General features: G+C 37.7%; 1 protein-coding gene across 1 annotated transcript in view; it reads left to right on the top strand.

Moving 5' to 3' along the window:
• ITSN2 (intersectin 2) overlaps window positions 1-25352 on the top strand; it is a 67169-nt gene that overhangs the window by 14451 nt on the left and 27366 nt on the right. The window contains exons 2-20 of the mRNA XM_054383795.1: window positions 947-1039; window positions 2668-2731; window positions 4265-4428; window positions 5742-5948; window positions 6213-6309; window positions 8130-8272; window positions 9005-9068; window positions 10341-10478; window positions 11015-11100; window positions 12102-12364; window positions 13053-13202; window positions 13426-13566; window positions 14364-14451; window positions 15016-15155; window positions 18894-19030; window positions 20713-20842; window positions 22257-22355; window positions 24091-24266; window positions 24527-24671. Coding sequence (XP_054239770.1) covers window positions 947-1039; window positions 2668-2731; window positions 4265-4428; window positions 5742-5948; window positions 6213-6309; window positions 8130-8272; window positions 9005-9068; window positions 10341-10478; window positions 11015-11100; window positions 12102-12364; window positions 13053-13202; window positions 13426-13566; window positions 14364-14451; window positions 15016-15155; window positions 18894-19030; window positions 20713-20842; window positions 22257-22355; window positions 24091-24266; window positions 24527-24671 — 2525 coding nt within the window. The remainder of the gene's footprint in view (window positions 1-946; window positions 1040-2667; window positions 2732-4264; window positions 4429-5741; window positions 5949-6212; window positions 6310-8129; window positions 8273-9004; window positions 9069-10340; window positions 10479-11014; window positions 11101-12101; window positions 12365-13052; window positions 13203-13425; window positions 13567-14363; window positions 14452-15015; window positions 15156-18893; window positions 19031-20712; window positions 20843-22256; window positions 22356-24090; window positions 24267-24526; window positions 24672-25352) is intronic.

The following is a 25352-nucleotide window of genomic DNA, read 5'->3' on the forward strand; positions in this document are numbered from 1 at the left end:
GCAACACGAATACTTGAATAACAGACTAATAGTTCTTTGGAAGTGGTAATGCTCAATACAATGTATTTTTAAAGGTGTTTTTTAAGTAGTAGCCTTTTAATGCAGTTTTGGAGGTTTTTCATTCAGAACTTTGGGTAACTCTTGCATTCATTGTCTTGAAAATTAGATACTTGTCAAGAACTTCCTGTCTAGAACTTCTTCCCTCTTATAAACCAGACCAGATTATGTCTGGCAAACTGCTTTTCCTGCAAATGACACAACCCTGACCTTTATACAGCAGGTTGAAGTGTTTCTAAAAGTCACTGTGGTTCTGCCTGGTATATCAGCATAGCTCTGTAAACATGATTAGCCGCTGTAATTTCTCTTTGTTACTTTGAGGTTGTTTTAACCATTAAAAACATTAAGTTGAAATTGTATGCTGTTTAAAACCCCACAACCCAGAATGTTACTCCTTTGTCAGGCAAAGCCAACTTACTTTTGTTAGCAGTCCTAATTTTGTTTTTAGAGTATTGGCAGAGTGAATCATGAGTCTTTCTGGCAGCTGTATGAGAACCTTTAAGTGACATTGAATGCCATTTGTTTGTCAGTGAACCAGAGGAGTATTTGATTCACACAGGGTATGGTGAGCAATGTGCATCCTGCGTGGGCTGCAAACAATCGGCAGCAACAGGAAACTGCCTTGCACCAGCTTTGAAGAATAGCAGATCTTGTCTGAAAGCTGAGTGTAAAGTAGCCTAGCTGAAGAGTTGTCTCAGCTAGGATTTGCACATCTGGGAAGCAGGTTGGTGTTTCATAACATCCTTGCCAAACTGGTAGGAGCTGGGTGTGTCTAGACCTAACTTTGTCTCTTGAAAAACCAGGCTTTTATTTGCAGGTGACATGCTTTATTTTTCAAAGTCTTCCATCTATTTGGTTGTTCACTGTTTTGGTTTGGTTTGGTTTTTAGGAGGCCCAAACGTATGGGCCATCACCTCTGAAGAGCGGGCCAAGCATGACAAGCAGTTCGATAGCCTTAAACCCACAGGAGGCTACATTACAGGTTGGTCTGAGATTCTGTATTACACATTAACTTTTGTGTACACATAACTATCTTTGTAAAACAGTTTGAAAACTACATCCTAGCCCTTTGTTGTGTGACTAATAACCATAGTCTTTGGCCAAACAGCCACAGGCTATTGCTAAACTACAAGCTTTGGGCTGAAGTCTGGCACAGGAACACTCTTTAATTAACCCTGTCACTTCTGCAGCTAGTGGTTAAGTGCTCTCATCCTGTCTAGTTTCACAACCCAAAGAATATCAGGCAAAATCCATGCTTAGATGGGAGGCTGCCAAGAAGCACTTACAGTAGCTATTGTGACAAGTGACACCACAGCCACCAGAAGTGGCTCTCCTCTGTCTGAACAGTGTTAGAGAATACTGTGCTGTTATCTTTGTCTTGAGGGAGGAGGCAGGGAGAGAGATGCCAACAGCTTGTCCTTGTTAATGACTGCTTGAAATTTATTAACCCTTGGGCCTTCGGTGAGTTCTGGATAAGCTAATGGAATTTTGCAGTGCCGTGCTGTCAGTTCCAGTTATATTCCAGCAGCTTCTCCTCTGAAACAATTGGGTCATATTGCTATGCATTTTTTAAATTGAAGAATCTGCTTGCAACATCAGGAAAAGGCTCAATTTAATTGGCAAAAATTACTTCATTTTAGAATGCCCTGTTTGTGTGCGGGTAGGCACCAAAGGCCAGCCCTGATCACTCCTACCCTCCTATCCGTCTGACAGTGCCCTCTCTGGTGACTCCACTGCCCCTGTTTATCATCATCTTGATCCAAAAAAGACTGAAAAAAGCACAGGTAGTTGTGCAAATCTTCTGCCTTGGCCAAACAGCAATAGGAGATTGGTGTTTACTTCACCACTAGCTGAAAAGCATGCAGTCCAAGGGAATATCTTTAGGCCACATCTGGACTCTTACCTGCATGTACCCCTGCAGGTTGCATTATTTGGTAAGTTCTTGAAATGGAAGGTTGTATAAAAAATACAAGGGAAGAAAGAGCTGAAGGAATAACCTTATTCATGTTTAACCATCTGTAATTCACTCATAGGTGAGCGTAAACACCACTATCCATGTTTTATCACATTTGTTTACAGCATGATCAGAACCAATTAATGTGGAACTAGTATGGAATTGCATAGTAGCTCCCTTTTGTTCCTTTCCTAAAATACAGAAGTATTGTATATTCTCTGATGGAACAGGATATGATTTAGGGCATGATATTTTTCCAGGTTTTTTAGAGAGGCAGTACTGGCTAAAGTTAGACTGGATGAGGGAGAAGGAAAGAAATTGTATGCACATCCTTTCTTATTAAAGTAATTGGGTCAGAACTAAATTTCAATTCATTTTTACTTCTTAAAATCTTGTATCAAACTGTTGGCAGCTGTTGACTTGTGACCTGTTAAAGCTTTTTATAGTTATTCGAAATCACTTCTGAGAGCAAAGTTTCAGGATTACAGAATGCCTGGTTGTCTGACAATTGCTGACAGAGTTAGGTGGTATGAAACTGGAAAGCTTGGCATCCAGCATGCTGGTTCCTTTTGAAAATCCATCCCACAACGGAGTGTTGAGGTCTTCTGAAAACTTGTGTCTGTAGTGTAAAAGTTTGTCTTTCTTGTTTGTCATAGGTGATCAAGCACGTACCTTTTTTTTGCAATCAGGTCTACCACCTTCAATCCTTGCTCAAATATGGTAAAGTATTCTTTACTGGGGTTTTTTTGTTTGTTTTTGTTCAAGATGTGAGATGAGAGAGTTGGGATTGTTCTGCCCAGAGAAGAGAAGGCTCCAAGGAGACCTTATGCCTTCCAGTATTTGAAGGGGCCTACAGGATCTCTGGAGAGGGACTTTTTACACAGGCATGTAGTGATAGAATGAGGGGTAATGCCTGCAAACTGGAGGAGATTAGAATGAGATACACTTCCTAATGTTGTCTAATAATGCTAATTATTGCTAATAATGCCTTGATAAGCTATAGTAAGTGCTTAAACCAAAAAGCAATGCTAAGTTGTAAGGGTTTCATAAAGGGAGGTGCCTGTTGGGTTTGCACAAAGGTAATTGTTAAGCTTTGTCTATATATTTTGAATAATAATGTGGAAAAAGAGATAAAAAAATAATACTTTAAAAAGTAATGGAAAAAGAGGTATATTATGGGTTAGTGAATTGCTGGAGATATCAAACTGAATTATACTTGAAATCCTGGTACCCACAAAAAAATGGCAATGAGAGTGAAGTGTGGGGAAAATTCTATGGTACTAAACCAGGAGTGGAAAATACACTGAAAGCAGAAGACAGGAAAAAAATCTAAAGTCATAGAAAATGTTAGTAGAAGGTCAGTTACAATACTCTGTAAAACACCAGCCAATGATGTAATACAGGAACTGGATAATGTGCTGTTCTTTGCAGCATATATGTGGTGATTGTACCACCTGAAACAGACTTTTTCTTCTTTGTAACTCCTCAGTCTTCACGAAAATAGTCTGTTCATTTTAGGGTACTTGCATTTTATCAGGATGTACATGTGCTGAAAGACGTGGAGGGGAGGCACAAAACAATTATGAACACCTCACTTGTGAAAGAATACTAAAGAAAGTAACTAAATGCAAAGTTAGTTTTTTCTTCAGTCATGTAAAATACCTAGAAAAGAGTGGTAAGGAAAATTTTTCATACCACCTTTGGGTTTTATACTGAAGAGTAACAGAATGAAAGGGAAAATATAGCTTCATGTGGAGTCTGATTTATTTATTTATTTATGTATATCTGGAGGTTTTGTAGTGGTATATAGTGCCTTTAACAGGTTTCTGCATCCTCTTGTTTCAGATTTTTTCATTAATTGTTTATGCTGCCAGACATAAATCTAAATAAGTGGTCCAGCTAGTAGCATAGCAAAAAGCATAGCAGAGGCTTGCAGCAGAGGCAACAGGGGCATCTTTACTGATCATGAAACTGCTGCTTTTCGAAGTGGTTTCCTGCTTCCTCAGATGTTAAGTATTTAATATACAGCAACTTTAAAACTGACCTCTGCAGAAGACTGCCGAGTGGCTAGTCAAACTTCTGAAACTTCTGAGAGTTTGAATGTTGTCAAAAGTAGAAAAATCTACAAATGGTTACAATCAGTTCCTTGTTTTTGTACAAAACCAGAATAGAAGAGCTTCTCATTAAGAGAAAAAATTAAATTTACGTTCTTCCTTGTGGGCTGTTCTAATTTTATTTTATTTTGTTTTTAAGGACACTATCAGATCTGAACAAGGATGGAAAAATGGATCAGCAGGAGTTCTCTATAGCCATGAAACTCATCAAGCTGAAATTGCAAGGACAGCATTTGCCTGCAGTTCTCCCTCCTGTCATGAAACAAACTCCAGTATTGTCACCACTAATGTCAGCTCGCTTTGGTACTTACAAATATATAATTACTTATTTTGCAGAAGTGAAAAACCCCCAGACTTAATTGCAGCCAAATACAAGCACTAATATGACCATGACAATTGCGTGAATCGGTGAAAAAAACCCAATGATATTCTGTTGTAGAAAATACACAAAGTCACTTTCTTGACATTTTTTTATTATTTAATTCTTTGTAGACATTTAATGGTAAAGAAAAACCTTCTACTGAATTTTGACATAAGGTACAAGGAGGCCATTCACATCGGCCATCTGACTTGCTGGCCATCGTCTTGTACTCATGGTCTTTTTTTGTTTCCTTCCCACTCATTCACCTATTTATACTCAGGGTTTTTAAAGTTAAACTTAGTAAAGATCAAAGTTTTGGTAAAACATTTATTTGAAATCCTCCTTTCAAAATTAGTCAGATTTTGTATTTTGGTTATATGATCAGTTTAATAGAATTATTTAAAACTGTTTTTTCCCCTTTCTGATGGTGTTTTGGAACTCACTGCATGCCTGTTGTTATTTTGGTTTGTAGAACAAAACATGCATAAAGACTTAAGATGGAATACAAAACGAGTGTATACTTTTATGCTGAAATCAAATGTATGCATATATTAATTACATACATGATTTAAAGTGCTTGCCCATTGCTAAATCTTGTGCTTGCAGACAAGTGCATGCATTTTTAGATAGCTATGGTTGGCATACGATTACTTCCTAGCAACCTTCTATCATCTTATCTGCATATTGTTGTTTTTCACAGGATTAAGCCAGTAATTCAAGTGCTCTTACTTGCTTCAGGCAACTGCCCTAAAGAAACCATTGGCTAGGCATGGGTCCCTAAGTATAGGTTTTTTACCCATATGGCTTCTCCCAAGGCTGACACTTGGAAGAAGCTTAGTTCAAAAACAGTGTAAGCTTCTTCCTGTAGAGGATTGTCACAATTTCTGAGTCACATCCTAATGCTCTCACAGGAGCCAGCCATGGAAAGGCTTGTTGAAAAGCTGGTTCTAGCTGTAATCATAGAAAACTAGATCTTACTATTTTATGAAATACTAGGTAAATCTATCTACCTTGAGACTTAATTGCTTGCAAAGATTTTTTTTTTTTTTAATTCATGCCCTTCGGTATATTTTCCTTGTGAGCTGTCTTGTCTAAACTTCAGAGAAGAAGTAAATATCATACATGAGCTTCTATTTTAACTCATTGTATCTCTGGACACAGGTTTCTTTGTATAGTTTCTGCCTAGCATAATGGACCCGGTTTCTTGATGAAACTTCTGCAATATTAAATCATGAATTGTTGGATTTTGCTCTAGGAATGGGTAGTATGCCAAATCTGTCCATGCCAACATCTATGTCTACGATCACACCATTAGCTCCCATGTCTCTGACCTCCATGACTTCCATTCCTCCTTTGGTTATCTCTGCTCCCCTGGTGCCTTCTGTCAGTACCTCCTCGTTGCCAAATGGAACACCCAGCCTTCTACAGCCTTTGTCCGTACCTTTCTCTTCAAGTAAGTATAGTACTGTACAGTGCTTGCTTTAAAAATGGTGAATTTTATGTTCTCTGTGGTTAATTTGAAACAGGAATGGTAAGACTTGCAAGTTTAAAAAAAAAAGGGAAAAAAAAGTTTTTTTTTCCAAAGTTCATGTTTGTCAAATCAATTCTAAGTAGGTAATCTTAACAACAAAGTACTGATTGGCTTTTCTTGCTTCTGTCAAAGCCTTGAGTGTTTATTACAAAGCATTACCATAAACCCAGTTTTTGGTTTTTTTGTTTGTTTCAGCGCTGCCTCATACTGGTTCTTTAGGTCCCATGGCAGGAGGGTTTGGTGTTTCTAGTATACAGAAGGCACAGTCACTAATCGATTTAGGATCTAGCAGGTATGAAAGTTAAGTTTAAAATGGTTATATCTTAAACTTGAGCACTATGCCTTTTCAAAACTTAGGGAGCATTTCTGTTTTCAATATTCATTAAAAGTTAGTCTATGATGACATACAAAGTCTGAAAGGAGATTTTTTTTTTTATACAATAAGTAATATTTTCAGTACATCTGACAAAACTGCCTGAAGTCGATGAGGAGTTCAAATGGAAGAAAGCAGTGCCAAAAAAGAAGGAAATGTAACTTATTAGTAAATAGAAGTAGAACTTGCCAAGTGGTTATAAAAGGAAAGTTTATGGATTGATGTGCTCATTCATTATAAAGGGAACCATGTATTTAGCAGGCATGTAAGAACAGTATAAATATTTATGGGTGAATTTGTTTTATGAATAATAGAAGATTATGCAACTTTGTAATCAGCTTCACTGATTCACTGATTTTAGAGCTTTGCCATAGACCCAAGTGAGGGAGTACACTTATCTGTCCCATTGGGCATCCAGGGAACAGTCTCTGAAAAGACAGTCCAGAGAGCACCTCAGCCCCAGCCCCCAACCCAGTTCCAGAAGATGACTCAAGTGCTTGCACCTCTTTGCTGCTGATACAAAGCATCTTGGAAGAAGCTAGATTGCGATTAGATACTAGGAGGAAGTGTTTCACTTCGAGGGTGGTAAGGCATTGGAATATGTTGCCCAGAGAAGTTGTGGAGGCTCCATCTGTGGACGTGTTCAGAGCCAGGTTAGATGGGGCCTTGAGCAACCTATTCTAGTAGGAGGGATTCCTGCGCATGGCAGGGAATTGAAATTAAATTATCTTTAAAATCCTTTTCAATCCAAACCATTCTATGATTCTGTGATCTGGTGTGAACACATCTAACTTTGGACTCCTCACACAGACAGACACACAGCCGATTATAGTAGATGTTCAGTAAGATGATTGTAGGTGTGTGTGCCTGTAATCATATTTTCTTTTGTAATTACAATTCTTTCTTTTGATGATGTTCTAATGTTGCAAAGTAGCTGCTCTTCAGTGTTTCTATTGAGAGCATTTTCACCATTACATTACCTAATTCCTTGTGGAGGACATCTCTCCAGCATTGTGCCCCAAAGTCTTTGTTTATATCAGCATTCTTTACTTTATTGGCTTTGATAACACTGCAAACAGTTTTGTTCTTGATAGAGTAGGAGATTACCTTAAACAAGGGAGGCTGGATGCACCTGATTTTGTCTTATCTTTAAAGATGAAACACCGTGAAAATGCTAGGAGTTCCAGGTAGAAGTTTAGTTACAGCTAAATACTTCATCAGGTGCTATTCTGCAGAAACTGAATGGGTTAAAAAATCTCCATTCAACCTCTCATTGACACTCATAAAAGGAATAGGCAGATGTGGATTATAATGACTTTACCATCTTAAGAAGCTTCTTTTGATTGCAAATTTATCAGATAATTTTTTTATGCTAGTGAATATTCATTTGCATACCTCCTAAAGTTATTTAGACATCCACTTTCTTGTGCAAGTTGAGATGTTCTCCTTTGGTTTCCTATAGTATTTTGCAGTGATGGATGTGTATTAGGTGGCATAAGTGCCTGTGATGCAAAGTGTTTCCTTTTAGATATGTGTCCCCACTTTCACAGTAAAATTCCATATTAATGATGAAATTTATAGCATGTTAGCAGAGGTAAAACTTTGCAGAAGTTGTCTCATGTTACGTGAAGATGTTACATATCTGTTACAGTGCCCGTTTATTAAGCCAAGTAACTTTCTTCCTTTCTTTTGTCTGTCTCTTTTTCTTCTTCATTTTTTTTTTTTTAATTGTATTACAGTTCAAATTCTTCCTCTAGTGCTTCACTAGCTGGGAATTCACCAAAGATTGCATCTTCAGACTGGGCAGTTCCTCAGGCCTCCAGATTAAAATACAGACAGAAGTTTAACAGTCTTGATAAAAGTATGAGTGGATATTTATCAGGTGAGATGATACGGATATTTTCTGTGTCTGGAAAGTCATTGTCTGAGGGATGGAATCTTGTCTTGGAATTTGACTTCCATGTGAAATAAAAGCTGAAATTGTTGACATTCAGATCTATGCAGGAGAGAGTGGATTACTCGCTGTAATGCAGTGAGTAGAGTGCTGCCCAAGCAGTTAGTCAATGTAAAGTCAGTATGTCTGTCTGTCTGTAGGTGACATTTTACATCAACATTTATCAAGCCTCTGCCACTGTTTCCTATCCTACAAAAAGGAGGACGATGCTTTCTTTCAAGAAAGGGACTTAGTCCTCTTTATCCTGTTCGTTTGATTTTGGACTGAAGGTTTCATCAACATGCCTGGAAGGACATTCGGTTCTTTGCTATCAGGGGAAACAGCTTTCCAGTGTGGTATCTCAAGCTTTTGGTAGACAGCCAGCTGTGCTTTTGTAACAGCTGTGGGGATTACCATAAATATCCGTTTTTCATGTCAGCTTTTCTATTAGGTGCTCCAAATGAAAAAAAAAAAAGAGTACACAAGAATACTTACATCTTTATTGTGTTCAGGTTGCAATGCCTGTCATTAAGCCTGGAGGTAAAGCCAACTGTCAGCCACTGATGAAAATGGATTAGGTTAATATTAAAAATAAACATGCCCTAGTTCATGACCCATTTTGTTGCTACCTGTGAGTCTTTTTTCAAAGTATTTATTAAAATCTTTTACACTTTCATAAAGGATTTCAGGCAAGAAATGCCCTTCTGCAATCAAACCTTTCACAGACTCAGCTGGCTACTATTTGGTAAGTTTAGTTAGTGGTGGTGAATTCAGAGTGTTTGTAGTATTAAGAGAGGAAATGTACTTTATTTAATAAAAGATTATAAAGGGACACCATAGATGAAAAATCATAAACTGAAGCTAAGGTATTTCTTAAACTACTTTGTTTATTAGTCATATTTTCAAGACTTCTTGACATAGTTTTTTTTCTCTCTGAGTGTTCGTTAAATTCCATGAAATGGTACAGACACTAATTTCAATCTGTAGTTCAGTGATGCACTAGTTCAGTGGAGATGGGTTTGTTTCTTTTATGAGTAGAGTTCTGAAACCAAGCTTGCTAGTTTTAAAATACAGAGATCAAGATTTAAAAGGAGGTAACCCTTCAGCTTTTGAGAGTTGTACAGCAGTTCCCATAATGTTTGTTAACATTTCCATTTACTGTGGTGATCAAAATGGTTACAGTTGTCTGAAGGCTTGAATAATCTGCCCTACTAGATATGGTAGTTTGGATTACATCTGGAAACATAACTTAGATGTTATACATAAAATATATTGGCCTGGCAGAATTCATGATAGGTTGGTGCTTTACATCTCTGAGTTCCCGTTCTTGGTTATCTTTATCCCAGGACAATCATTTGTTTGTTTCTAGCAGCAGTAAGTTGTAATGTTCCTTATATTCATTCAGCATGTTTAGTTGCATGCTGTGAAGGTAGAAATGGAGTGTCGAGTTGTATTCCTCCACTCTGGAGTATGGGGAAATAAAGCAGGTATGTAATAACTGGTTTTCTCCTGAGTGCTCAGCCCAGAGATAACAGTAGCCCGTGTGAGGAGGTCTCTTTACTCGTGTAAAGAGGATTAATAGCCCAACTTTCAGTTTTGTGCAAAGTAAGGAATTACCAATATTTCTACTGGTGTGCTGTAGTCATGGTAATTACTGCAATAATGGTATTGGTATGTGTGAATAGTGCTAGTCTGTGAATACAATAAAAATTTCATGTCATCATCACCTGCTTTCATTTTTCTCTGAGGTTTATGTGTGTGATTTTTTTTTTTTTTTTGTTTTGTCTAAGGATGCATTGCTGCTCTTGTATATATATTGGTAGCTCTTTGAGAAAGGTTCCTGCTTTCTCACCTGCATTTTTGTAACCATTTCACTTGTTTCACACACATGCTTTTTGAGAAAATTTTAAAAATAGAGAATCCATGTGAAATGATTTTTACAGTAAATTTTTTCAGCTGTCATTTGTGAATGATTGTAATGTTTGCTTTCATTATTATTGCTGTTAAAACTGTGCAGGTCACTAGCTGATATTGATGGAGATGGACAACTGAAAGCTGATGAGTTTGTGTTAGCCATGCACCTAACTGATATGGCCAAAGCCGGACAACCTCTGCCACTAACTTTACCTCCTGAACTAGTACCACCTTCTTTCAGGTATATCACAGCATCATAGAATGGTTTTGTTTGAAAGCAACCTGAAACATCTAGTTCCAACCCTCTGCCATGGGCAGGGACACCTCCTACTAGACCAGGTTGCTCAAGGCCCTGTCCAACCTGGCTCTGCACACTTCCACAGTTGGAGCATCCACAACTTCTCCTGGTAACCTGTTTCAGTGCCTCACCACCCTTGTGGTGAAGAATTTCTTCCTAATGTCTCATCTAAATTTGGCTTCTTCCAGTCTGAAGCCATTACTGTTTATCCTATCACTACATGCCTGTTTAACAAGTCCCTCTCCAGCTCTCCTATATGCCCCTTCAAATACTGGAAGGCTTGCTATAAAGTCCCCTTGAAGCTTTCTGCTCTCCAGGCTGAACAACCCCCAACTTCATCAGCCTTCATAGAGGACTTCTCCAGCCCTCTGACCATCACTGATGGCAGTGAAACGTATTATATTTGCTATGGAAGTGTTTTATACTAAGAAAATAACTGTGTCATTTCTTTGACAATGGTGGGTTTTTTTTCCCTCCAGGAGTGGGAAATGCACTGAAAGTATAAATGGAACTCTGCCATCTTACCAGCCTGTGCAAGAGGAGGAACCACAGAAAAAACAGCCAGGTAAAATGAGGTTCACATTCTTAATGTATAGGGCTGTCTTTGAAGGCCATTGAAATCTTTACAAAATGCAAGACGTAATCAAATCTGAAGGGAGTTTCATTTCAGGAGATAGATCCCTTTTAACTTAGATGGCAGGAAGGTTGTTAAGTGGATGTAGTTAGTCTGTTACATACAATAGAATAGAGAGGGCAGAGATAGGAGGCTGTGTTTAGCTTTAGGAAATGAAAAGTGTGCTGATTAATAATGCATTTTGGAAAATAAATTCTTCGTAGTCAAATATTACTGTGCTACTGCAATTTTTTTTTTCAGTTGAAAGTTCTTGGTGGCATTACTTTGTTTTGAACATTCTGAAAGCAACAGTTTCCGATGCCGTTTAATTCTCTGAAAAGTAGATGGTTTGCACATGACATGGATTTTTTTTATTAACTCCTTGATGCTGCCAGCAAAGGTCTCTTACATCTCCTTGTGAGGCACAAATCACCCCTCTGTTGGGAAGAGTGGTTTCTGGGACCCTAAACCATTCCTATGTATCTCTATTTATCCTTTACTGTGGTAATTGAGCTTAATCCTCTTTTGTTAGACTGCTGGTTTTAACTCAGGACCTCTTGCAGGGAACACCCTTGAAAACTAAGCTCTTCCTTGGTGTGTTAATGCTTCTTGTAGAGAAGGGGGAAAAAAAAAAAGGAAAACTATTTTAACAGAATTTAGTCTTCTCATATCTTACAAAAGCTTTTTTAATGTTTTCTCTAAAATTCAAGTCATTTTCATGGTTGGTTTCAAAGTACATTTTTTTTTCAATTGGAATAGACTTAGGAAAATTTAAAAGTATTTTTGAAAAGGAAAAATAGTACTTTGACAAATGCAAGAGGCTTTTATCATCCATGACCCAACAGCCTGAGCTTACCAAAAATAAAGTATCTATCTTTAGTGGCATAACCAAGGTACTTGTTTGAGAGTAGTGTTTTGCACAGGACAAAAATAAATACCTTTCTCTATTTTAGTGACTTTTGAGGACAAAAGGAAAGCCAACTATGAGAGGGGGAATATGGAGCTGGAAAAACGCCGTCAGGTCCTGTTGGAGCAGCAGCAGAGAGAGGCTGAGCGTAAGGCTCAGAAAGAAAGAGAAGAACAAGAGCGGAGAGAGAAGGAACGGCAGGAACAGGAACGGAAAAAGCAACTTGAAATGGAAAGGCAGCTGGAGAGGCAGCGAGAGCTGGAACGACAAAGAGAAGAAGAAAGGAGGAAAGAAATAGAAAGGCGGGAGGTTGTTTTCTTGAAAAAATGTTTTTTAAAGCTTTTAGTAGTATGTGCTTACATGCAGTATCCACTTGACAGAGCATTCAGGATTTGAATGCTAGTTTTGATTCTCTCTCCTCACATGGCCATTGCCAGGTTGTCTTGGAAAGAGAATGGTTCTGTCTGAAAACACTGTGTCTGTTATAAATGAATCCACTGTTGTTATGGGTTGGAGATTTTCAGATACTTCATGGGACAAATGAGATTTTCTTAGATTTATGATGAAGTCTGTATACCAAACAAGTTTATAGTGGATTCATAATTGATAGTATTTTGACAGTTGAACTTCAGACAATTTTGTTTCTTCATCTTGTTTCAGTGTATGCATAAGACCTGCATATTTTATGTGGCTCTGTGAACTACTCAGAGGAAGTTATGATCAATATCTGTCAGTGTGCCCATTAATGGGCAGTATTCCAAGCTAAACAGTCTTCCTCTCTGAGTTATGTAGCTTTTATTCATCCAGAGGTAAGATTATGGCTTGAAGAATCTTAGAATCATTTTCTCCATTCTTGGATGCTGAAGTATGTGAGAGCACTTTGCAAAAGACAGTATGTTGTGCTGCTGTTATGCTGTTAAGAAACAGAGCACATTAAATCATGGTCTCAGAGTTCTGCATCTCCTTTGTAATTTAAGGTAATGTAACTTCCCTGCAGGCAGCGAAGCAAGAACTTGAGCGCCAGCGGCGGCTGGAATGGGAGAAAATTCGTCGCCAAGAACTTCTTAATCAGCGTAACAGAGAACAAGAAGAAATTGTCAAGCTGACCTCTAAAAAGAAGAGCCTTAATCTTGAGTTAGAAGCTTTGGTAAGACAGAAATTTCACTGCACATCTTGAATACATTATTTTCAATTATGCACATCTTAGGCTCTACATTAATGGCCCACTAGGAGTTTCGCTCTGGTTTAGATGAAGAATCTAAAACAGGTATTTCAAGCAGTTTTGAAGAACTTGTCATTAATGAATCTGCCAACAGGTTTAGTGCAGATGTTGATATATGTGGTATCATTTGCCTTTTGTTTCTTTCTAGACAGACAAACATCAGCAAATCTCAGGCAGATTGCAGGATATTCGAAGCAAAAAGGAAATTCAAAAAACTGAACTGGAGGTTTTAGATAAGAAATATGACCAAGGAATCATGGAAGTCAAGCAACTACAACAGCAGCTTCAGGTATGTAACTTTCTGCATAGCTTGTAGTTTTCCTTTCTATTATGTGTTTCCATAATGCTTTTGATAATACATCCCCAGAGGAAGGAACAGTGAGTCAGTTTGATTATAATGGAGAGAGGAAATAGCAAGGCCGTCAACATTGCAGAGTATTTTATTTTTATTTGTGGTTTTTATTATATGTACAAGAAGATGATAGCTGAATGAGGAAAGTTGTCAAAAAGTCAGCTGTTATTTTGTGGAACTGCTAATAGTAACTTCTCTTTAATTAGGAATTATTCTATGGCTCCAGACTCAAATTTTTGTGAGGAATATTTTCACGTATGAAGACCAAGTTGGTCCTTGGGTTGAATTACCTTGCTGTTCTTTTTTTTTTTTTCTCTTTGAATTGCAGGATTTGAATAATTTTATATCAGTTGGCTAATGTAAATCATCTTCTACTGTATTTTTGTGTAAAGCTCCTGCACATTAGGAAAATTTCTTTTTATGTTCCTGTGTGTCATGAAAAGTTACCGGTTTATGTTAGGCTTGAGACAGCTGAAATGGTCTCATGGTAATATTTACGCTTTTAGCATTTCTGGGTTTGTTTTTTTGTTTGTTTGTTTTCCAGCTATGTTACTGTTTTGGGGATTAAAATACTCTATAGTATTTGTACTGAGAGTGTAGAAGTAACTTTTTCCTCTACCCTGTAGTGACAACCTGCATGCATGAGTTAAAATTATCTTTAAAAATTCACCCATGCTTACTGACTGATTTATAATCAAGATTAATTTTTTAAATGTTCTCTTCAATATCTACAGGAGTATCAAAATAAACTCACCTGTTTAGTTCCTGAAAAGCAGTTGTTAAGTGAAAGAATTAGAAACACTCAACTTGAAACAACTGAGAGTAAGTGCCTGCAAGTGAATTCTCTTTGTACTGCTGGCTGAAGGATACAGAGATGTTAATCACACCTTCACTTTTACGTCTTTTCAATTAGTGCAATCACGGCATTGTTTCACCTGCATGTCATTATTTCCTTCATGTTCTAAATAAGGGATAAACAAACACCTTTTTTGTGAGGAAGTACAGATTTTGCTGGAAACTGTGTATAGACTATACAGCCCACAGGTCTTATTATGCCTTGTCTTTTTTTGATGGTGTAAGCTCAAGGTTGAGTATATTTATGTAAAATACACTCTAGTCTGTATTTCAAATCATATTGGAAGTCCCTGTCTAGAGAAGCCTGCTATGAATTGGTCTGATACTCATAAAAAAAACCCCTCACTTTACAAATTATTCTGTGTATATTGTATGCAATGCCTGCATGTCTCAGGTGTCTTTGTGCTGTATATGAATAGAATGGTAAATGAAGGAATGTTTGTGTGGAAAAGGTTGGGAATGTGTGTATGTTAGGAAAACAGTTAGTGAAAACAGAAATCCATGTAAAATTGCTTGTGTTTACTAATGCAGGTACAGGAATCAGTTCAGTACACAAGAAATCTGCAGAAAAGGAAGAATTATGTCAAAGACTTAAGGAGCAATTAGATGCCCTTGAGAAAGAGACTGCTTCTAAACTTGCTGAAATGGATGCGTTTAACAGTCAGCTTAAGGTACATGTATTATCTAAATAATTATTCTTACACCAGTAAGTAGCATCTTTGCTTCTTCATCCAGTCATAAAAATTGGTTACACTTTTACTAGGCTTCCAAAAAGCTTTCTTCAACTTCAGTGTCAAATAAGACTTACCAAAGGTCCTAGAGTAAATAATGCAATGAAACTGCACTTAAAACTCCTGCTAATGTACTAAACCATGAACCTCTTGCTAGTCATTGCTTTGCATGAATCAAATATTGCTCACTCTTAACTTTTGTCGTCTGGAATTCATTTTGATTTAGAATCAAAGTTTTTCAGGAACTTGCAAAATCTATTCTTAGAGTACTGAGATTATATCAACTACTGTTTCTGGACTGAAAATTTAACTTTTATTGAAAGTAGTACACAGTTTCATAGGATATTGTACAAGAAAGTGAACACAAGCGGTGTTCCCCAGGGCCATTGGCACCAGTGTTCCCCGGGGCCATTGGCACCAGTTCTCTTCAGCATCTTCATCAGTGATCTAGACAAGGAGACCGGGTAACTGTGCCAGTGACACTAAGCTGGGAGGGAGTTTTGATCTGCTTGTGGGTAGGAAGGATCTACAGAGGGACCTGAACAGACTGGATCAATATGCTGAGGCCGGCTGTATGAGATTGAACAAGGCTAAGTCCAGCACTTGGATCACAGCACCTCATGCAAAGATACAGGCTTGGGAAGAGTGACTGCAAAGCTGCCCAGTAGAGAAAGACCTGAGGCTATTGATGAACAGCCAGCTGAACATGAGCCAGCAGTGTGCCCAGGTGGCCAAGGAGGCCAACAGCATCCTGGCCTGTGACCAGTAGGACCAGGGAAGTGATTGTCCACCTGTACTCAGCACTGGTAAGGCCACACCTGGAGTCCTGCGTTCACTTTTGGGCCTCTCACTAACTGACAAGGCATTGAGGAGTTAGTCCAGGTCCAGATTAGGGCAATGAAACTGGTGAAGGTTCTGGAGAACGGGTCATCTGAGGAGTGTCTGAGGGAACTTGGGTTGTTTAGTCTGCAGAAAAGAAGGCTGGTGGGAGACCTCCTTGCTCTCTACAATTCTCTGAAAGGAGGTTTGGATTGGAGGAATTGGATATTATAAGAAAATCCTCAACTGAAGGGGTTATCAAACACTAGAACAGGCTCCCCAGAGAGGTGGTGAGTCCTCATCCACGGTGGTGTTTAAAAGATGCAGAGATGTGGTGCTAAGGGAAGTGGCTTAGCACCAGACTTGGTAGAATTATGTAATGGTTGGACTCATCATCATATATCCTTTCCAACCAAAATGATTCCATGATTCTGTTCTGTGACTCTAAGATCTGATAGCAGACTTAGGTATTACCCTAAAAAATAAGGATAGTTTACTTATTAGTGTAGAATTTAGATGTATTTACCACTGGCCTTGCAGGCATTTTTGTTTCTGAGGCAGGTCTTGATTTGCCTAAAAACACATGCAGCTTCTCAGGCAGGGCAGCATGCATCCGCTTAACTTTATTTACCAGCTTACTCCTAGTGGCACTGATGTGACCTTTCTTCTTCTTACTTAATGGATTTATGCTGGGCCAGCCTTGAGGGCCTGCACTCTCCAGTGAAAAGAACACAAAATAAAATTCACAAACATTTAATGAGTTTCATTTCTTTACCAAGAACGGCTACATATAAAGTGCAGTTTTAGTTGTTTATTGCATGGCTTGCTGTGTTCAGTGGCTGCATCTGCAATTCAGTCTTCCCTAAAATATGTTTTTCAAAGTCCAGTGCAAAGATTAATTGGCTTTTTATCTACCTTATCTTACAGTGTGAGAATATGGATGATTCTGTTCTTCAGTGCCTTTTGTCTCTGCTAAGCTGTCTCAACAACCTCTTCCTCTTACTTAAGGTTATTTTCTAATCTTTGGCTCTTTTGGTTTTTGATTATTTCGCAATTTTTCTCTGCTTATCCTTTCTGTTTGGATCTACAACTTCTATTAAATAAATTTTCCTTAAAGAAAATCGATAGGCTCTTTTTCTTTCTGCTGGCTTTTATATCCTCATAAAGACTTAACATTTTCTTACCTGCTTAGAAATTCAAACTGCAAAATGCTGATAGCCCTTTTATTTCTTAATAGTCTATGTTCACTAAGCTGTTTCACCTAGATGCTTCTCTTCTTAGTTAAGGTAATGTCAGTCAAACATGTACTGCATTAGATGGAAACAGTGTCTTCTCCCACTTTTCCATCTGTTGTTCTTGAACTGTATCCATACATGTTAAGCTATGAGTCAGGTATATGAATTCTTGTCCAAGTTTCATGTCTGGAAATAGCATCAATATCCAGAATATGACATATGAGGTATGACATAGCAAGCAGAATGCTATTATGCTTCCAGATTAACCTGGTACTAAAACCTATTTGCTGTTTTTCCTCAACATTGCTTTTGTCTGCTGGGTCAGAAGTCTGAATTTGAGAATAATTTCTGAGCAAAAAAATCTGACTTTTCCATTTTGCATAAGGGTTGTTCTGACATTAAATCAAAGATATGAGCGTTTTTATAACACAAGTTTGTTTCCACAGTGATCCTCAATTTCTATGCAAAATAAGAAGAAAAACTATTTTCAGATGAATGTTTGGGGAAAAATGGTAGTCGGTTGCTTGATGTAGTTTGTTGCTACAGACACTTTCAATGACTCAAATTTTGTGATCTTACCCTTTTCAAGTAAATTGCACGGTATCTCTTAAGCAACAAAATTATTGGTTGAGGTACACATTGCAGTGGAAATGTATCACTCTTAATTGCTTTTTTTACATTTATGAGATCAGATATAAAAAGTCAGGGTATACCTGTTGTACCAGAGTATAGTATACAGCATAGAGTTAGATAATGCCTGGACTTGGTGATCTTAAAGGTCTTTTCTACCTGCAATGCTTCTATGATTCTTTGATTGCTCGGTGTGTATCAATAGGACTCAAAGTATCCTGAAGATGTTTTGTAACATGGTCAAGTACAATCTAAAGTAATTTTATTACTACTGATTTTTTTTTTATACTGGAAATTTAGTTATCCCAAAGATTCACACTGATTTTTCTGCTGTGAAAAAGTTTGTCATCAGAGGCAGATGGAATAGAAATTGAAGCATGTGTTTGAAAGAAAAAGAGTAGAATTATGACGTTTACAAATATAGGAAAATTGTTAGTGCAAAATCTGAGGTAGTGCCTTTAATCTAAGGCCTCCCACAATGGTAAGCCTGCTGGATATTTTTATAAAATTTTTCTTTTTTAAAAAAGTTTTATTCAAATATGAAACTGATCATTCAGAAAGCATCACGAAGGTGAGCACCCTACTAAAGGGATGCCTTCTCAGGTTTATGGTATTGTGTTGGCTTTCATTTGAAGTCTGCCTCCTTTTATTTATAAAATAGGCTTTGTTGCTTTCTATGTCCTTAGATAATGTTGTGTTTGAACACTCAGTTATGTATCTGCCCTATTTCTTTGTCATATTTGCCATTTCCAGTTGGTGTATGACTGGAAGGGCTCTTTGAAAACCTAAGTTAGAGACTTTGCAAACCTGCCATTTGGTTTTACATGTATTGTTTATTTGGCTTTCTTTACAGTGACGTCCAAGGACTATTAATAACTTATATTACTTTGTCCATTTGCAATGAAACTTGGTTCACAAAGCGTTAAAATGCCTGAATGCTTTTAAAAGATTGGCTTTGTTCCTTTTGATGTACTTCATTGTGTTTCTTCCTTAGGACCTGAGACAAAGTTACAGCACGCAGCAATTAGCCTTGGAGCAGCTCCACAGGATCAAACATGACAAAATAAGAGAGGTAGAAAAAAGAAGAGCTGAACTTGTGCTGAAAAAGCGACTGGAAGATGAGGCTGCAAGGTACCATGTCTGAATGTAGCACCATTCCAGTTGTTAAAGCAAAAGGAAATCTTATTAGTAAAAATTCATCCTACTGAGTGGTCTTAGAGAAAACATTTTATTAGGATGGTTTGAATTTCCTCTTTCCAGTCTGTTTTTATCTTCTTTAAAAAAACCCACACCTTATAATTAGGGTAAACCAAGTAGTCACTTTTGCTAATAAGATTTTTAGCTCTTTTGGTACTTAATGTTCACACATTTAAAATTCCTTCTATTTTCTGCTTTGCTGGCCTTCAAAGGATCTGACCTTTTTCCTTAGATGTACTTCTGACTGAGCAGATACTATTTTTCTGTTGTGTATTTCCAATTATGAGGTTCATACTTGAGACAACAGGCAGTGTATTTAGTGCTTGATTCCTGTGTTAATCTGGAAAACTGGATGAGTGAGCAAGCTTTGGGTTTTAAATTTGGTTCCATTTTCAGGAGGACAATGAAAATATTCAAATACATGTCTGAGAGGATCATCCCTTTACATATACAGTCCTGGTTTTGCTCAGCCTAGCCTTATCTCAAGCACTTTTCTTGGCTCTTGATTTCTCACAGTCTTGTTCCCAACTAGTTTTGCTTTCTTTTGTTTCGCTGATTAAGAAAACGTAGCTTCTAGGGTTTGATTCTTGTTATATAAGGTGCCACTCTTGTTTTCTTCTCTCCAGACAGTCTGCTGTCAGCTGCCTATTTTGTGCTTAGCAGTCCTCATTTGCCAGAGAGAGGGTGGAGCAGTGCTCTCAGTGGGCAGTCCCTCAGCTCTGAAGAGCTTTGAAGTACTAGTTTTGACTTCTCGTTCAAGAGAGAGCCTTTTTTGTACAATAGTGTGATGGAGTTTTGTAACATTTGGGGCAGTTTTTAAGAGAACCACATGTATAATGACTTCCTGTTAATTTTGCTGTTGAACAGAGCTGTCTGATAGAGTAAGAATATTGCTGCACAGCTCCTACTAGAACTTGTCACATGCTTGAAAGTACAAGAAAATTACCATCAGATGAGTGGACTTCCTACAGTCATTCGATGAAAGTTTGCTCTAAGCACGGACCCTCCTCAGCAACCTCTTTGGAAGGTGGCCCAAAGAATTTGATTTCTTCTTTTCAGAAGAAAGGTCTTGAGAATTAAAATACAATGATTTTAAGGTTTTAACAAAAACTGGATAATAACAACTTCTTCGGAGGGATGAAAACCAGGGTAAAGTCTGAATGATTTCAGTAAATAGAGTCAGATTTCCAGATTCTTCCTGGTGGAGGCTGTGGCAATGGCGGGGATAAAGCGTATCAAATAGATAACAATAGATGAAGGCAAAGGATTTTTAATCTGTTTGGAAATCTTCATTTCCAGTTGCGAGATTTGGATACTACTTGGTGGACAGCTTAAAACCGCAGATCACTCCTTGCTCACAAGGATGTAGGTGAGCAGAAATGCTCATGGAGGCACTGCACAAGTAACCATGTGGCAGTGCTTGTGTACCAAGAATTTTAATCCATTTGTTACTTGTATGTGAAATGCACTCGTGTTAAGACCAAGCATGGTCTCCTGTTGAAGAGCTTATTGCCCAGAGAGAAAAGTAGACTCAGTTTTACTTAAATTACTCTGAACATGATCTCATTCATTTTTATCCAAATGTTTTCCCACTCCTCTCTTTCTTTTTCTTCCAGAAAAGCAAAACGGGAGAAGGAGAACCAATGGCAGGAAAATATCCGACGGGAAGAGGAAGAGAAAAAGAAGCGATTGGAGGAAGAACGAATGCAGGAAAAAGTTCACGAAAAGCTGAAAGCTGAAGAAGCAGTTGCTTTGATGAGAGAAAGGGAAAATAAGCAGCTTCATGCAGAGGAGGAGAGAAATAGGCAAGCCACCATCTCAAGGGAAACAGAACAGCAAAGGCAGAGGCAACTGGAAGAAGATAAAAGAAAGCAGGAACAGATTGCAAAAGAAGCTGAGGAAAGACATAAGCAGAATGAAGAAATGAAGAAGATAAAGGAAATGACCAACTCTCAAGAAGTGGAGAAATCCACTTCTAAATTAAACATACATGAGAAGTTTGCAGAACTGTTGAAACCAGTAGAGGGTAAAAGTTTTAGGCCACCCTGGAAAGATGAAGGTAATCTTAGTCTGTTTTTGCTTGAATGATTCTTACTTTCCTGTGTGTTATTTTATCTTTGAATGCATTATTGTTATTGTGACAATATGGCAGGCTTATTGTCCAAAACATTAGTAAAAATAAAACAACCCAGCAGTGTTTCATGTTTTAGTTAATTATAAATCATCCTATTAACTCAGGTGCAGTCAATCAGTTTTCAGCATATGTTACTGATGATAAATCTTGCAGTGATCTTGACCAACAAATCATAGATGCTGGAAACAGTAATATTGCAGCTTTTACTAAGGCCCGCACCTTCTGACATTAAAGCAAAATGTCAATACAGAGAAGTTTTGCTCAGTGATGAGATTAATCAACAATGAAATCTAGTTTATTTCTGCATTACTTACTGCCTCTTACTAAAAAACAGTGAACCAAAGTCAACCTGACTCTAATGGGACTTTGAAAAATAACAAGTTTAACAATATTTTAGCTAAAGGCATTTTTGGTCAGTTCCGTCCTTAGTTCCTATCAGTTTTCATTAGCCATTTTTATCACTGAGTTCAGGAAGATCCAAATTAGAACAGTGCTGAAAGGTATTTGCACGCCTCAGCTATAGCTTGTAAAACATTCACTGTTGGGATCAGTCACAGACTTGGAGAACACAGAAACTAGAAAGTGTGGTATTTTAGGTTTCAAAGTAAAATCATCACGACTGAACACTTATTGTTGTAGCAGTGGTGTCTTTTTCAACTTGGAAAATTGTGTTAAACGAGACTATGGTAAAGCACTGACTTAACCAGAGCAGTTTGACAAGGGAAGATGAGAATATAAAGATATCTGTGCTTTGCTTCAGTGGATAACCAAATTTCATTGCCTGTGTTAAGTTTACTCTGATTAGCATGTTAAACTCTTGCATTGTATGCATCCTGTCAGCCGGCTGGAACTAGTGATCTCCTCTCATACTTTCATAGTGCCTGGGTCAAGAACTGTTCTCTTTTTGTAATACAAATACCTGTTGCTTAGGATGATGGGGCTCAAACCAAGTGCATATCTTCCAGATGTGTTAAAATGTTAACTAGTTTTCTTCTCCTTTCAGGCAATGCAGTTAGTGCCTCAGAGTCTAGGAATTCAGTTGCCTTTGTAAATTACAGAGCTTTATATCCATTTGAAGCAAGGAATCACGATGAAATGAGCTTTAATACTGGGAATATAATTCAGGTAAGATTTGCCATTCTTGAAAAAATCAACCCACTTTCCCCCAGCCTGGAGATTCACAAGGTTTTAAGTGTCAAAAGTGTTATGTTGATATATTTTAAGCCTTACTCAAAATTTAAATTGCATTTCAGCTAAAAATCTTTCTTTGGATCTTATGCATCATAGAGATGACGAGAATCTGCTTAGAATAACAGTGAATGCTTAACATAAACTTTCTAAAATTAGTAGAACAGGAGTGATACAGAATCATAGAATCATTTATGTTGGAAAAAAACGATAAGGTTATTGAGTCCAACTGTTAACCTCACACTGCCAAGTCCACCTCTAAACCATGTCCCAATAGTTGCTGCAGTTTGTTCTATGTGTGCAGGTTAGCCTCTGAGTGTCTGCCTGAAGTACAAGTGTAGTAAGTAGAGGCATGAATCATTAATTAGTGGCATTTGAATTAAAATAAGACAAACTCGTTATGTAACAAGTAGATGTGGAAGGTGGTTCTGAATCCTAATACCATCTTCTCATGTATTGCTAGCATAGACTTCTGCCTCTTGCTGGCTGGTCCTTTATAAATGCTTTCTCGGGCAGATACCTGTAGCAGTTTATTCTGTGTCCATCCTTTGTAGCAGTTTTCTGGTTTCAGTGGAACATGCTATCTATAATGTTACAGCAGAACCATAAGGTTTGGAAATGTCTCCTATCTTCTCAGGAGTAAATTCTTATGTAAATTCTTGTGTAAATTCTGTGTAAATTCTTGTAATTCTGTCACTTGTGCATGTTATTGAAAGCATGTGCATTCAGGTGGACTTGGGAAAATTGATTTCCAACTGTGGTAATTCAATTAATAGCTATGTAAATAATATACAAGTATGTGTGGTTTCTTCTCATTCAGACTATAAGCAGTATAGGTGGATTATAAAAATTTACAAGGCAATGCGGTATAAAATAAAAAAAACACTTAAGTATTTCCCTTTAGTTTTAGTGTTAAATAATTTCATTTTAATACCAGGGAAGCATGGAAGAGGGAACAAGAGAAGCAGGTTTTGTTTTGTCTTCCTTCTCAGATGTAATTAACTGTGTCAGTTAACTACTGATAACTTATTTCAGAAATAGGCTGACAGATGCCACTGCCTCTCCTTCCTCTTGTACTGCAAACCTCAGTTAAGCTAAGTAGCTGATGGTGTTTGATAAACTGCTAATTTCTAGTAATTTGGACAAATTTTCCAATTTGTAGCAATGTTTGCTTGGCAATATTGCTACGAATGTTTAAGGATGCCCTGTGCTTACTGTGTTATTTACTATACAACTTTTTGGGTATGATCAGATGACACAGTTATTTATATCTGTATGCAGAACTGCAGCAGTTGTTGCCCTGCACTGCTGGATTCATCAGACACTGCCTCTTGGCTGCCCATTTGGCAAAGTACAACAGAGTGCACTGTAATTTTTGGCAAGCCAGAGTGAATCCAGGTACTGATCCTCAACGTGCATGTTCGGAGCCCGTTTGCCTTTGAAGCCTGTTCCTACCTGTGTCTAAAAATAGTGTAATTGCATCATCACCCTTCTTGAACAGGGCAAAACCAGTTTAGTTTTGAAAGGGAAAAGAATGAAAATGCTGACCCTTCTCTGAATGCTGCTCACACTGTTCAGTTCAGAGGACCAGCAGATGCTGATGCACTAAATAAATCCTGTTTGTTTCATGCTGGTGATTGTGTTTTCTTTGTATTTATCCTCCTGTCCATAGGTTGATGAAAAAACTGTGGGAGAGCCTGGCTGGCTTTATGGGAGTTTTCAAGGACACTTTGGTTGGTTTCCATGCAACTATGTAGAAAAATTACCAGAAGGAGAAAAATCTTTATCTCCCAAGAAGGCCTTACTTCCTCCTACAGTATCTTTATCTACTACCTCAGCTGCTTCAGAGTGAGTTTTTGTTATGTTTATGTTTAAAATTGCTTCTTCTCAATTTAGCTAACACATAATGTGCTGTAGTTTAATTTGTTGTTTGTTTAAAAATATAAATGTGGAAGACTTATTGAAGAACCTACCTGAAAGTCTTAGCTTGGAAGTATTAAGTATTTGATAATTTTCTTCACGTTATATAGAATATCTGTCATTCTGCTTGAGGTACTTTTTTCAAGGAAAATTGTAATGTACTAAATATGCCTGTATTCAATTTGCAGACCACTTTCTCCAAGTAAATCTGCAGAAGAATCTGATTACCAAAATATACCTTTTTCTAGCCTGAATGTTAATACAGCATGGCAACAGAAATCGGCTTTTACTCGCACTGTGTCCCCTGGATCTGTTTCACCTGTTCATGGACAGGTATATTGTGTGAGACAGAAAAACTTAGTGTATTTTAGATTCATATTAATGAAACTGATTTAAAAAGCAAAACAAACCAGAATTTTTCTAATATTGCGTGCACTGAACAGTCTGGAGGATAAAGAAGATAGCCTCAATGCTCTGTTAGTGTGGATTGATATAATTCTGTATGTTTCCATGTTGGGCACCAATAAAAAATGTGGTGGGTTGAAGTTACCCCCCAATTAATTTGGAGAAAAACTACCCCAAAAAAAAATTGCCATAGTAGTTCAGTTTGGGATGGAAGCAAACAAAGCTATATTTACAAGCAAACTAAAATCTAATGAAATGCAATGAATGTGTACAAAATATACAATATATGTGATAGATAGATAGACAGACAGACAGACAGACACAATTTATAAACAACACAGAAACTCCTCACACCCCCCTGGATGGATCCAGGGGGAGCATTCACCTCCTCCCCAACTACTTCCCTCCTTCCCACTCCCTCACACAGTAGTCAAAACCCCAGCAAGGCCACGGGAGAGAGAGAAGTTGCAAGCAGAAGTGACAGAAGAAAGGAGAGAGAACTGTTTATGCCACTACTCTATATATCTCCATAAGCAAGCCAATGAATTATATAGACCTGAACATTATTTTTATTTTGTATCCAGTGGTAATTAAAAAAAAAAAAAACAC

Source organism: Indicator indicator, chromosome 9 (genome assembly GCF_027791375.1).
Source record: "Indicator indicator isolate 239-I01 chromosome 9, UM_Iind_1.1, whole genome shotgun sequence".
Taxonomy (NCBI): Eukaryota; Metazoa; Chordata; class Aves; order Piciformes; family Indicatoridae; genus Indicator; species Indicator indicator.